Here is a 15,590-nt window from a genome sequence, read left to right on the forward strand (position 1 = left end):
TCTGTTAATGTGAACTCTAAGAATCTCACATATACAGGGTTGATTGACTTTGGAAGTGAAGGGATACCATCATTTAATCTTGATGATAAAGCAGACCATGGATTAGTAATAATGTTTCAGCCACTTGCAGATTCTTATTCCCAACCAGTAGCAGTGTTTGCTTCCAAGGGGCCTGTATCAGGAGAAGTACTTGCGCAACTAGTAATTAAGGTATATACAATATGCAGTGCAAATATTTTTATATATATCATATTTTTCTCATAATTCAACAAAAAATTGCTAAATATGTAATATGCTTCATACTGTCTTTATTTTTTTCATATTATAGGCTATTGCATTATTAGAAAATATCAATGTTAAAGTCCATGGTATAATTACTGACGGTGCTGCAACTAATAGAAAATTTTGGAATATTGTAGGTGTATCTGGAAAAAAAGATGATTTAATTAATGTTTTTAATCACCCCACTGTAAACGGGGACGACGTTATATATATGTATTCTCAGATACACCACACCTTATCAAAACTATTAGAAATCGATTATATAGTACACCATTACAGGTAAAATAATAACTCAATTTTTATGTGGTTGTGTGTTACTTCGTGCATAATGTACTATTAAGAGAGATTTCAGAAAATCGAAGTATTATTATTGTTTTTCGAAAAAATAGTGAATTTCTCTTATATTTCATTTAGCTTTTGACGTTATGCCGCGTCCTTCATAGATTTGTTTTTGACGTTTTGTGAACCTTTTACTTCATTTCTTGAAAATGAGGATCAATTTGATATTCTATATATTCAATATAAAATCGATCCTTATTCTAAGAAAGTGAAATGAAATTCTCACGAATTCTCACGAATCGCCAAAAACAAATCCACAAAGAATGCGGCGCAAAGTTGGAAACCAAGTCAAATATTTATTCACAATGCGAAAATTTAAAATATTTAATCTCTTTCGTTTTTATTTTTAGCTCAATTCTGATGAAAAACATATCAAATGGGATTATTTCCGAATATTACATAATAAAGATAAATCGCTACTAGCTCTAATGCGAATATGTCCAAAAATAACAACCAATCATTTAATACTTACTAACGCAGCTAAAATGAGAGTTCATCTAGCTACTCAAGTAAAACATCTTAACAGTATTTTATTTAACGTTTTAACAGATTATTTAATAGAACAGTCCAATAGTTTACAAAATATAAACTTTATATAAACGCCATTGTTATAGGTTTTTAGTAAATCGATGTCTCATGGATTGAGATTTTATAAAAATTTCTTACCTGAATTACAAGAATGTGATAACACTGCAAACTTTTGTGAATGGATAAATAACTTATTTGATGTACTAAATCGAAATAAAGTTTCTGAAGGTTTCTGAAGTTTTGACTGTTGAAAATACGGACTACAAAGTAAATTAAATATTTTCAATTAGTTAATAATTGTTTTGTAATTTATATTCGTTTTTTGTCTATATATTTATGTATTTTGAAGAAGCTAATATTATGCTAAACGTTCAATTTCTTAATAGATTTTAGAGACATCTCTTGAAAAATTAGATGCTTGGGAGCAACATGTCCTTGATGGTACTATTAAAGAGGAAAATTTTTTAACAAGACAAACTGCTGAAGGTCTTCGCGTGACGATAAAATCAACATTAAATATAGTAAAATATTTAACGACAAATGCTGGTTTTCCCTCTGTTTTAACAGGCCGCTTGAATCAAGATTCACTCGAGGTTTGATAACAAAGCTCATATTTCAGTAATCATAATGTTACATGTAACATATATATGTTAGTTAAAATTTCCTACTTAACATGTAAATGTTATATAACACACATGTTACATAATAGCTACATTGTTGAGTAGGAAATTTTAATTAACATGTACGTTGCATGTAACATCGTATTTGCTGGGATGTGTCTCTAGGTAACAGAATGACATCTAAAGACGTCTTAATGATGTATTATTGATATTAAAGGCGTCATTAATAAATTATTAATGTCACTTGATGTCATTTTGTTGACTGGATATATATATGTCTATATATGCAAACATTTAATTATGAAAGACACATGTATGTATATATATATATATATATATACCCAATCCTAACATTATTTACATACTTAGACCATCTTTGGATCGTCCCCAGGAAAACCTTGCACTGTTAGAACAGTACATAAAAAACATTAGATCATCTTAAAATATTGATTATAAAATCAATCCATCAATTCATGTGTGTGTATATTCTATGATATATTTAAAAATATATACAATACCTTTTAGAACTGTGACAAAAAATATTTAATTTTTCGTAATACCTTTGAACGTTTATTATAGGAAATATTTAAAACATTATTTTTATTACAAGTTAGTATTAATATGTTTCTATATATTGTTCCATAGAGATTTTTTGGTTCAATAAGACAAGCAGCAGGATCTAATGACCATCCCGCAACCCCTACCTTTCTCCAACTATATAAAATTTTGAGTACTTCAAGCATCCTTGAACCCCCATGTTATGGAAATTGTTCTATTGCAGATAGTACAAAACCTATAATTTCTATATCTGATATAAAACAATTATATGAAAAACCAGATAAATCCTTAACAAAATTAAAAGACAAGTTGGATCATGCTGTTGAATACAGCGAATGGATTCTTGATGATATAATAATAGATCATGACTATCATCTACCTGAAATAACTGATTGTATCGTCTATTGTACAACGAGATATTTATGTAATTATATTTTAAAATTTACAAAGTGTGATATATGTAAGAACGCTATTACTGATCCCATAACGTGTAGCCTTTTTCCTGCAGCGCTGTTAATAAATATCAAAACTGATGGTCGTCTAACACATCCAAATTTAAACATGTTTAAATTTATAATTTACTTAGAAAGCTTATTTTCAAAATATTGTCATCGTGCTGATGTATATGAGACCATTATAGATAATATTTATACAGAAAATTTGTCTTTTCCATGTAAAGAACATGGTGATGCTATTTTAGCAAAAATAATCGAATTTTACATCTGTATGCGCATGAGGCAATACTGTCATAAAATTAATAATGTGAAAAAGAAACAAAGTCAAAATATTAAAAAAACTGTGAAATATAAAAATTAAATAAAAAATATCCTAAAACAACAAAAATACTTTATTATTTATGTACCTACCTTATTTTATACTATCTATTTTATTTTGTGTTGTACATTTTGATTATATAATTATAAAGAAATATATATATATTTATATTTTTATTAATTTATATATATATATATATATTATTATGGATCAAACATCTATAGTAAGAATTCAAAACATATACATATAAATTTGTATTATGCTATTGTGAAAAAAGCGAATGGACTTTCAATAAGTTCATAATAAAGTATTATTATCTACCTGAAATTACAGATTGTATTATCTATCATATAACAGTATATTTATGTAACTACATATTAAAATTTAGAAAGTGTAACATATGTAGGAACGCATTTACTGGTCCTATATCATATAACCTTTTTCCTTTAACATTACACATATATATTAACTGTGTTGACTGTTGCCAGCGCCGCGACTTCAATAAGTGGACACCTGAAACTACGAGAAACGGGGGGCTGGTTCCGATATTCACTGCCACTACTGAAAATACATAGTTTGTGTCACCTATACTCATTGAACTATATAACTAACTAGAAGGAGCGCTGGCCTGGTAAGGGCCGCGGCTAGAGAGAGAGAGTATCCAAATAGTATCTCTGTTTTTGTCTGTCACGTATTACCTGAGCTAAAAACGTAGCTCACCTGTCACATCATGTCACTTGCGCTGTGTTACATAGGGTGCATTCCGATATTCACTGCCAGTGCTGTGAACGTGACGTCATAAAGCAGTGTTGGCGATGTGTTCCGTAATAGCTTATATCAGAGAGAAGAATGAGAGCGGCCACCGGCCGTATTTCGGGGGATATGGCTAGGCGCATTTTAGATACGCCATCTGACCAAAATGCGCCTAAACTACGTCCGCTAGGCGCACTTTCACGGTGATAAAAGTAAAATGCGCCTAGGTTCGTGTCCGTACTACTTCCATGCAATGGATAGTAGATTAGAAAAAGACAGACGACAGACAATCGTTCCGTCTTTGTCTCACTATTGAGCGGCGCGCGGCAGTAAACACGAGGCGAGGTAGCGGCGATCTTATCGCTAAGCGAACATCTCTCCGCTTTTCTTTCATCTTTCACGCTCCAGAGACATCAAAAGACGCGGTAGCGTCTCGTGTCAAGGGAACGTGCGAAGCGAGGAATTATTTTTCACGCACGCGAGGTAGCACATGGTAGACTAGACGAGCGTCGACATATTATCTGTTTCTTTCCCGCTCGTCTAGCTTATTGACTGCGTGAGCCGCGAGATTTTTCTCGCTACTCCTATACCTCGCTCTTTCTCTCTCTCTCTCGCTCGTTCTTTCTCTCTCGCGCACTTGCTCGCTCTTCCTCTCTTCTCGTGATCTTACGGCTTGGTTAAATATATTAATTACATGACAATATATATATATAAATAAATGACACATATATAATGTATATGTATATAAAGAATATTTAGTATTAATGCACAAATAAAGAAGAGAGAATTATAATGAGAGACGAAAAGTTAATAGAAATCCACTCTTAGCCAATATATACATCTTTTAAAAATGATTTGTTATTAAAGTATATGACAGAATAATTTATTTATGCTAATAAATTTAAATTAAAAATTAAATGAAATGTTATTTGTTTTGTAAAAGATATTCCATTGTTACATTTTTCTTTTCGTAGCAAAAATAAATTTAGTCTAGTAAAAGAAGAAATTAGTTTTATTATCATATTTCAATTACGACTTTATTATTTAATTTTACGAATAGATAACGTGCATATTGTTGCTCAACGGAAACCGCGAGAAAATAGTGATCTCCGTCAAAAAATAAATGCAAACTTTTTAATAATATAATAATTTTTTTACGTAAGTGTTTGTTTTTATAGTATAACCTGTTGAATTTTATTAATTATTAATTCAGCACGTTATAGTATAAAAAATATATTTTAATATAAAAATTAATGTAATATTACTATACTTTTGCGTTTTTATTGGAATTATTACAGCCTGAATTATGTAAACGCGACAGATACGGAAGACATCCGATATCTCCTGAAAAGCAATTACTTTTAGCGATCTGGTTCATAAGTACACCGAATTCTTATCGGTAAAGATTAAACACTACACCATAAAAGTATATATAATTTAATATAGAAATATTGAACAAAATTATTTGTTTATATAGGTGTGTTTCTGACAGATTTGGTGTCCGTATAAGTACAGCGAAGTGTTCAAAAAGTGGTGAATGCTTTATATAAGAAAGTAGCAACATTTATTCACTGGCCAACTGTGGAAGAAGCTGAACACAGTATAGAAACAATTAAAAGAAATCATGATTTTCCTGGTGTGATTGGTGCAATTGATGGAACACACAAAAATTATTACCCCACAAAATAACAGTGATTCCTATATAAATAGAAAAAGGTTTTACTCTATTCAGTTACAGGTAAGAGATAAATTATAGTATATTTTAATATTGATATATTTCTCTAACTATATATATGCGTGTATATAATTCTAAATATATGTCTTCAATGTTGTATTACATCATTAGATTATTATATCAGATTATAAATTCAGATTGAGATTGTATGAGTTAGCCACTATTACAATGCAGGGAGCAAATTTTACTTGATTTTGTAAATGTTCTTTCCTTATTAGCATTACAATTCACAAACTAATATGTATATATCTCAACAGGTTGTTTGTAATGAACAGTTGCAATTTATACATTGTTATACGGACCAAGTTGGTTCTGTACACGATATGCGTATTTTCCGTTTGTCTAATTTTGAAAAAATGTGTACAGATAATAATTTTCCGCACGACAGCCACATATTGGGTGATACAGCCTATCGTCTCACAAAATATATAATGGTACCATTTAAAGACAATGGTTATCTATCTGAGCGTCAAATACGTTTCAACACTCGCCTCGTTTGCACGAATGATGGTTGAACGTTCAATAGGTCTATTAAAAGGTCGTTTCCGAAGTCTTTTAGATACACTTCCAATGTATAGAACTGATTTAATACCTAAATATATAATCGCTTGTTGCATTTTGCATAACATATGTTTGTTGCAAAACGATACGATAGACATTCCTGTCATTGTAAATGAACAAAATCGTGCACAAACAGAACCATTTGAAGACACACAAGGAGGAGTTGATAAAAGAAATGCAATTATGTACTTCTTATCGTAAAATGCCTTTTATTTATGTTTATCATAAAACAAAACATGTGAATTATAAAATAAAAATAAGTTTTGTATTTAAACAAATTTGTTCTATACTTTTTTCCATAAATATCACAAATCATTGAAACATAATATTGCGATTTTAATTAATTATAATTTATACAATGTAATACAATGTAATAAATACATGTAATATTAACATATAACATATAACTTGAGAAACTAAAACAATTTGTACTTTCACTTTCTGTTGCGGATTCGCCGAGAATCAGCAACACTGCGCGTGATGTTTACACGATCATGATCGCTGTGTCGCCGCTGACGTCAGTGTACAGGTACGAGGCGACTCTCCGACATTCTAATGTCTCGTGCGACACTCGCTGCGCTCGGCGTGATTGTTCGGCCTCCCGACACGTGAAAACACTTATTCCAAACAAAATTTGTGATGTGTCGCGAAGCTAAACCAATCAGTGAGCGCCAACTAATCCAATCAGACTTGTTTTTTGTTCTAATCGAGAATCCGTTCGAAGCATCATTTTGTGTATTTTCGAGAATTTTCCACCGCCGGAACTCTCTCCGATTTCTGTCGTTGTCCCGGACGGACACTCAGTTCTTGCTCGCTGTCCTGAACGGACTCTCGATTAGTCATTCTTTTTCTTATTGTTCTTTTTGTTTCGCGAATTTTGTCTAAATCTTAAAACTTTGTAACGTCCTACGCCGATTATCGTTTCCGATAGCCGGGCGCACCGATCATCCGCCGCTAACGAAAATCGCTGACGTCGCGAGATCAACTGCTCGAAGCTCCGAAGCACTTCTCCCGGCGCTCCGATTAATTGTAACTCGGCTAAATACATTTATTTAAGAGCATTTCGTCGCAGCGACCGAGATTCATTTCGATTCTTTTTTGTTGGTGCAACCCGTCTTCTGCGATCCGTTCCATACTCTCCCGCGCTTCTTGCGAAGCGGTCCCGGCACGCGTTCGCTTCATTTTACGCGCGAACACTTTCTATATCACAGTATCAGTATCACATTGTATATTTCTTATAAACTAGTTTTTTTTTAATATAATATTAATTATATAATATTAATTTTCATACAATTACAAAATACATTTTTGATAAATTATCAAACTATAAATGGCAAGTCGACTAGATATCGGATCTGTCTTTTAGATATTTAGAAGCGTTTAGAAGACATCGATCCGGTGTGTTGTGTGCTTATTCGACTGCTATTTCTGAATAGTAAAGTCTTAATAGTAAAGTATTTACTCTTATTAGGTACATTTTATAAGAAATTAAAGAAAAAACATTTTAAGAATATATCCTTTGTCTAATATGACTTCTACTATTCTTACTAGGAACATTTTATAAAAAATTAAGGAAAAAAACATTTAACAATTAAAAACATTTAAAAAAACAACTAAGAAAATATCCTTAGTCTAATATGACTTCTACTTTTCCGACTTATCTTCTTTTTCTGTCAGTCTCTCTAATATATTTTCGATTTTTGAAAGGCGAGTTTTGAAAGGCGATTTTTGAAAGGCGAGTAATTTCTCTTCATGCTGTTTTGTCCGAATTTCTCGTCGCTTAACGCGTTCTTCCATACTGAATGATATATAATCATTTAGTAATGTACGCACATTTGTCTTTTTAGTGAGTGACACTATAAATTTACAATAAACAATATATATATCATATATATTTACGCACACATACACTATTTTATATATATCATAAGACATGTTATACGTTATCTTTTTCTAGAAGATTTTCTTTGTCTTCATCTAAATCAATAGCATTTTCGTTTTCGTTTAAATACGATCCTGCTACTGCCATAGGTTGCATCCAGGGTTTCTCATCAAATAACTCTTGCATTATCTGTATGTTAAATAAATCTCAAAATGTTAAACTGATATTATGGATATTGTACTAAGCACACACATACACTAACATATATAACTTAACAAACAAATAAATTTGAATATTCTAACCTGTAAATATTCCCAATCCTTCCTGTTATTCCCAGTTTTATTGTTGTGATCCATAATAGACTTATATGTACGTTTCAAAGCTTGCAGTTTTGTAGAACACTTGAAACCACTTATATAATGTCTCTCTTGCACGAGTTGGGAGATAGTATCCCAATGCTTTTTTATTGTATCCTTTCCACCAACAAATTTTTCTTGATGTTCACGATATAAGCCCAAAAGTAAGAGAGTTTCTTGTTTTGTCCATGCATGTGTGCCTGCAATGTGATGAAATAGGAATTCAATATTTGCTCAAAACATATGTGAATATTTAAATAATATATAACTGTCCATCTGCCAATGGTTTACCTTCTGCACATTCTACTGCTGTATCTAGACTAGCTGTTGATGTCTGCTGAATGCTACTGGTACTTGCTACAATTATAAACATATTATGTCAAGCTGAATTTAATAATGTTTATTTGCTTATCTATATTGCTAACATAAAGCTTATTATTTTTCATTGCACTAATAAACTTATGCAAGTTATTCAGGTAACAAATAGTATAGCTCATGCAAAAATCGCGATTTTGACATCAAAATGATGAATCTGCTTACCTGGATAGAATAAAAGAAGGCATATCTGTCTTATTCTATCTCATTACATTAGCTTAGAAGTGCAGTGAAAAAGAACAGGGTTATAATTCATTCTGACCCTAGGCTCTGATTCTTGAAAATATATCGCATACAATATTTAGTGAAAAACTATAATATACGTGAAATGAACTATAGTTTTCTATGAAATATCGTATGCGATATATTTTCAAGAATCCAAGCCCTGATAATGAAAATCACTTATACCTTGCTGCGAAGTACATATATTTCTTGACTGTCTTGCATGCTGTAATAACTGCGTAGCAAGGTTAAATCTAAACAAGAAATACAAGTAGTTTTGACATGTAAAATATTTCAAAATAAATAAAAAATATACTAATTACTAATTTATGAGTTCATATTTTCAAGAATTTCTTTATATTATCCCGTTTTTTATAATACAAATTATATATATATTTTCTCCTTACCGTTTCGTGCTCTGGTTGCATCCTTCCTGTTTACAATTAATGTAAAATTTTCGTTGGTAACAGCATCTACCAAACAAATTTCCTCCATCTTTTCGAGCGCAGCCATCTTTCTACTGCGAATGTTTTACCTTGCCAGTACCGCGATTCTGTAACTCGTTATTGGAGTTAACGACACTTTCGTTATCGTTGCGCAGCTTTTGTATACCGTAGAAAAGCTGCGCAACAATAACGAAATCGTCGTTAACTTCAATAACGAGTTACAGAATCGCAGCACAGTGGTGCAATTCTGTAACTCGTTATTGGAGTTAACGACAGTTTTGTTATTGTTGCGCAGCTTTTCTACGGTATACAAAAGCTGCGCAACGATAACGAAAGTGTCGTTAACTCCAATAACGAGTTACAGAATCGCACCACAGCCGCAGTAACGAAAACAGGAAGTGACGACAAAATCTATGACGTCACACGTTCTCACGGACTCATCGAAAGTTTACTGCAGTGCATTTTGGAACGTACTCACAGCACTGTCAGTACTGGCAGTGAATATCGGAAAACACCCACTATAGATTTTCAATGCTGGCAGTGAATATATTCAAAGTGAGGCGCAATAATCGATTTATATATGATACATCTTATACCCGCCGATATACTGTTACCCATCCTGTTCAAAAAACTTGTTTTTTTCCCTATCTTCTTACATATAATCGCAATGGCACCCATTTTTAGTTTACTATCAATGATTACACCGAAGTATTTTATTTTTTCCACCTGTTCTATTGTTGTCCCATCCATACATTTCACCACCGTACACGCCCAGATAGCCAAACTTGCGCGAGCAGATTTCGAACAAAGCCTGCTATCATAGTTTGATGGCAAATAGGCAACAAATTTAACGCAGAATCTGTTATATCAAATTATGCCGCCAATCTGCGGTCAAATATGCGCCAGATCCTGTTGTCAGATATTTGACGGCAGATTTGTAGCAAAAACCGCGCAAGAATTGCAGTAATTTGACGGCAGATTGGCGGCAGAAACTGAGCAAACTCTACGCGCAGACTCTACGTGTAGTTTGGCAGCAGGACCTGCGCGATTTCTGCCGACAATCTGCTCGCACGGCCTGTCATACAGATCCTGTCGACAAAACACGAGCCTAATGAGGACACAGATGGCTATGGTTTTGATCTGGAGATCTGATCGAAATTGGCGTCAATCTGCGCGCATTCTGTTAGCATTTTGCTAACTGGGCGTTTTCTTTCCTCATACCCCTTACAACCATATATTTTGTTTTACTTGCATTTAACTTTAATCCATTTACTCTTAGCCATCTCTCAACTTTATTAAACATAGAATTCATTTTTTTTCAACTTCATTACAACTTTGTGCCGACTGTGTACAATATGGTATCATCTGCAAATAATTTTATACTACATCCTTCTGGGCAACTTTTAATTATATCATTTATATATATAATAAACAATAAAGGTCCCAACAACCCTGTGGGACTCCATGTTTTAGTCTTAAGCAGCTTAGATGTTCTATCCCCAAAACGCATTTGTTGTTTTCTATTATCCAGATAAGATTGAAACCATTCCAATACCGTTCTTCTGATTCCATATTGATATAATTTTTTTACTAGCCTTTCTCTGTTTATAGTTTCAAACGTTCGTTTCAGATCCATAAATACTACTCCTATCATCTTATCCTCACTGATTATTAGTTTCCAGTCGTCTATAATCATTTGTATCGCAGTTTCACACGAGTGTTGCTTTCTAAAGCCCGATTGATTTTCCGTGATGAGGTCATTACTTTCTAGATGTAACTCTACCTGTTCTTTAACAATAATCTCCAGTACTTTTTCATATATCGGTAAAACGTTAATTGGTATATTCACTTGCATTCCTAGGTTTCGCCATTTTTGGTATCGGAACAATCATAGATGTCTTCCAACTATTCGGACATTGACCCTTCTTTAGAGAATCATTAACTACTCCTATAAACTCGTCCTTTATGACATGAAATACTGATTTTAATACCTTACTCGAAATTTCTTCCTCCGTTCCCTTTTTGTTCGGTAAGCTCATAACAACTTCCTCCAGATATTTTGTTTCAATCATTTGAAAATCCTCTATTACATTTCTTACTTCTACTTCTATCCCCTCTATAGTTTCTTTACCTGCTTTGTCTTTTTCTGTTTCTATAGAACCCACTATATTATTAATGCTATGCTCATAAAATAAGTTAAATTTATCTTCTATATTGTACTCTTTTATGGAAGAGAATGAGAGAGAGTGAGCGAGTGTATGAGAGTGAGAGAGAGAGAGAGAGAGAGAGAGAGAGAGAGGGACTGAAAAAGACAGAGAGGGAAAGTGAGAGAGTGAGGGGGCAAGAGATAAAGCTTAAGATGAGCTTGAATAGAAATGTTGAACGTCGAAATTTTCATTGGTTATACGGTTACGCGTTATTATTCAGAAAATATGTGTCATGGAATTTCAAACTGTATGCGCCTAATACATCGTATGTTGGAGTCGGATATTATCGAACTTATACTCCAGGGATTATTTTTGATTTATAATATTTATTCTGAACTTTAATATGAATAAGCTAAAATGGCGCGCGCGTAGCGCGCGCTTGTAGTGTTCTAGCTTGTAGTGTTCTAGTAGTGGTAAAAAGTAAGTAAAATGTACTTTATTTTGATATAAAAACGAACATCGACGACACTGCACGATCGCATATAAACGCATATTTTTTAGCATATATCATTACTTTTTTGTGCATAAAAAACTAATGTTTCATGTAAATCTGATATAATCCTTTCATCTCGTCCGCGCGTACATTTATAGACAAATCTTCTTCTTGTATATTCCTGTGAAAAGTCGTTTTTGAATTGTTCCATTCGCTCGTGGGGCATGTTTTCCAAATATTGTGTCACGAAAGATAGAATCATAACTGAAATAATTAATAATTAATAATTATTTTAAAATATGAAGATATAGTTTAAGCTGGATCTGTATTAAATATTGTTACTACAAATGATAATAAATTATTAGAGGTGACATCTGTCATCCGCCAACACATTGTTAAAGATACATACGTATGAATGGGCGAATATCTTCAGCGAGTAATGTTCTTTCACGATGGCTGCAGTGAAGTACATTAAAGCCAATACTTTTGAGCAACGTTTTTAATTCTTTCTGAGGTTGAAGAGAGTTGTAAAACGGCGGAATGAAATGATTTATATGCTATGCAAACACATAGGAAATATTGAACAATTTGTTATGATAAATATTTACGAAGGAATATAAGCAATAAAAAAGTATATAGGTAAAATTTACCTTTATATATGACTTGTAGCGTACATCTTGCGACAATTTATGTAGGATATCAAATACGTCGTGAGACACGACTGTTAGTGATAATACAGTTCCGCCAGGTCGAAGTAAATGATATATATTCTCAATTGCTTGTCTATTAGATAAAAGAAGTATATTTAATCTTTGGAGCACAGGTTTATTGGAATATATTGGTACAAGTTTTATCAGCAAATTATAAAAATAATTATAAATGATAAAAATTATAAAAATGATGATGGATAGATGTGGATAATTAAATTATGTAATACTTTCTCGAATGAGTTTATCCATTTCAATTTATATCCGTATTTCGTTAAATATCTATCTTACCGAATATCTTGGCACCAATTCAGAACATGAAATGTGAATGCGTGATCGTACTGAGAAATATATTTTTTTGGCAGCTCTTTTGTTTCAATATTAAGTATGTCGAAATTGAGTCGTATCTCGTCACCGTATACTTTCTTGGCGTGTGTAATCATACTCTCCGAGATATCCGTACCTTCAAACAAATCGTACTTAAATGATAAATCTCATATCATATTTTAGCAATATATTATTTTCATACCAGTGACTACCGCTTTTGCGTCGAGTGCGGATAGGAGAATATCTTTTGTAGTGTCACCGGGACCACAACCAATGTCCATACACTTTCCCGACATACATTTTATTTCTTCTTCAAACTCGTCAATTAAGCGCCGTACGAAAGTACGTGACATGTTGTTCACTTGGCTATATTCCGACGGATTTACCATGTTGGATTGAAAATACTAATTCGTATGTTATTTCGGAATATTATCTCCTTTCTCTACTTCTCCTTTATTCTTCACTTCTCAGTAATTTCGGATAATGTTTCGGGAAACAAACAGATGCCTCTGAAACATAAATCCTTGTTAAATTTATACAGCACGTCTCTAACATATTTACGGTTTGGTAGAATAACCTGTACTCGCAATGAATATTACCGATATAGTTTGCAGGATATTGTTACGTCCTGGAGGAGGAACGCAACTTGACGCTTGCTTTCGCAAGCTCCGACGTACTCGTAAATCTGCGGTGCAGATCAAGGATCGGAATGACCCCTTTATCTGGCGCGGACATACGTCGGTGGTCCTTTATTTAGGTCAAGGAACTGAATCCTTTTACCTGTGATAGGACCGTGAGCGACGGTTGAGGGAAGGGAGAATTTTTTGGTTGAGAATAATTATTTGGAAACCGTGATTGGCTTACAATTACAAACAACTTGTTTTATTAATAATTAGACGGATGTTCACAATGAAATAAAATTTACAAGCTTTTATAAAGTGTACATATACATAGATGTATAAACAATCGCGGTCTGAGCAAAATTCCGTTCGTTATGTCCGACTGTGATCGAAAAGATTGACCACTGGCGTCTGATTTAACAATTAAGGAGAAATGCCAAGGGGGATAGAAAACGGAAGTAAAACGAAAGGAAAAGAAAGGAGAGAGAAGAAAAGATAAAAAAATGAAACGAAAGAGGTCACTCAGGTAAAAGAAAATATAAATAACTTACTGCTGGACTTCTCTGATCTTAGTAGACAATGAAAGGTGTGGTTGCTATGTCTCCGTGAGGGTAGATGCCTCAAGTTCTGCGCCAAGAACAGGCAGCTGGTTTCGGCAGGATCGCTCTCAATGGTCCAAGAAGGCACAAGATCGTTGCACCGAATAATTAACAAATGAAGAATACTGGTCGGTCTAAGCCACAAGTTGGCTTGATTGTTAAGAAACCCTGAAGGGGTGCTGGAAAGAAGCGTCTATCCTGAGTGCTGGATCGGCGAGAAGTGAATGAAGCTTTTGACTTTTCTTAAAAAGTTAGCTCGGTTGAGAGAATGGGGTTTTGGGGGAAATGTTACAGAAGATTATTTTATAGGAAATAAGATACATGTGGCAATAAGAGGATTTCGAAAGTCTTTTGTAAATAAAAAAAACGTGGCAGCTATCTTAAGAAGTAAATATTGATATTTCTAAGAACGATGTCGTGGTACTGTTATCAATGATTAAGCGCGTGGAAAACAGGATAGGAGTTGATTCAAGATTGTTAGTATTTTCGGGGTATCGAAAATTCCAGAGATATTGTCGTGTGGTATCATGCCTGAGCGCATTCGGCCATATGATAAGTAATAAATTCGATTTCCCTTATTTATAAAAGAAGCCTAGGGTCCGCTGAGTCAGCAGGACGTAACAATATTGACCTTCAATAATCATTCAATGCATTTTCTCACTTGAGGCATAATATTAATAGGAAGTATGATGATTTAGATGAAGTCTTGTAACAATTTAAACATTGTATTACATACAATTATTAAATACAAAGTTGTTAAACATTATCCATAAAAATTCACCTTTGCGGAAGTATTACTTTACACTCTTTACAGAAACAATATGTAAATTTACTGTATGCGAGAAAATTATCGGCCATTGCTCCGTACGTTTCCGCTCCCACACGTTTACGATGCATCCCGAAATTTTATTTCCGTCATTACCCACGCTCGCGCGCGATGTGTTTACGATGTACTTCGGATTTTACACCTCCTCGATCGTCTCGTCTTTAGGAAGAAAAATAACAGGGAAATGGAAAAGATTCCCTTCCTCGTACCAATTATTCGTCTGCTAGACTAATGTGTCCCATGAATTTCTCTCTTTATAGTCTTTCACGCGCATTTCGTTCACGGTCAGTGGAAATCGCTCGCTCTCCGGTCCTCGGATTTTCACGACAGATGTTGGACTCGGTTCTTCCTTGGATAAATTTTCCACGGATGCTACATATTGCAGTACGTTTCAATATCCGATATCAAATGTTTTCATCGATCAAAGGATCGAGATTTCG

The 15,590-nt window shown here is 33.4% G+C and overlaps 2 protein-coding genes and 1 long non-coding RNA gene across 3 annotated transcripts; 1 reads left to right on the forward strand and 2 right to left on the reverse strand.

The window, feature by feature from the left end:
- The first annotated feature begins 5,147 nt into the window (after window positions 1-5,147).
- LOC112588405 (uncharacterized) lies at window positions 5,148-6,385 on the forward strand. The gene is made up of 3 exons (XR_003112833.1): window positions 5,148-5,253; window positions 5,332-5,592; window positions 5,847-6,385. It is a non-coding gene; the product is annotated as an uncharacterized LOC112588405 (long non-coding RNA).
- Window positions 6,386-7,786: 1,401 nt separating this feature from the next.
- LOC112588408 (uncharacterized) lies at window positions 7,787-11,286 on the reverse strand. Its single transcript, XM_025298225.1, has 7 exons — window positions 10,987-11,286; window positions 9,393-9,502; window positions 9,172-9,239; window positions 8,680-8,745; window positions 8,335-8,588; window positions 8,093-8,221; window positions 7,787-8,006 (listed from the first exon to the last, which is right to left on the reverse strand). Exons 1-7 carry the CDS (start codon window positions 11,284-11,286, stop codon window positions 7,968-7,970), a joined length of 966 nt encoding a protein of 321 aa, XP_025154010.1. The 3' UTR covers window positions 7,787-7,967.
- A 575-nt stretch (window positions 11,287-11,861) lies between these two features.
- Window positions 11,862-14,642, reverse strand: LOC112588406 (juvenile hormone acid O-methyltransferase-like). The gene is made up of 6 exons (XM_025298212.1): window positions 14,277-14,642; window positions 13,308-13,614; window positions 13,070-13,241; window positions 12,722-12,854; window positions 12,481-12,628; window positions 11,862-12,335 (listed from the first exon to the last, which is right to left on the reverse strand). Exons 2-6 carry the CDS (start codon window positions 13,492-13,494, stop codon window positions 12,136-12,138), a joined length of 840 nt encoding a protein of 279 aa, XP_025153997.1. The 5' UTR covers window positions 13,495-13,614; window positions 14,277-14,642; the 3' UTR covers window positions 11,862-12,135.
- Between the last annotated feature and the right edge of the window lie 948 nt (window positions 14,643-15,590).

The sequence above is a fragment of the Harpegnathos saltator genome, unplaced genomic scaffold (genome assembly GCF_003227715.2).
Source record: "Harpegnathos saltator strain DR-91 unplaced genomic scaffold, Hsal_v8.6 scaffold210, whole genome shotgun sequence".
Lineage (NCBI taxonomy): Eukaryota > Metazoa > Arthropoda > Insecta > Hymenoptera > Formicidae > Harpegnathos > Harpegnathos saltator.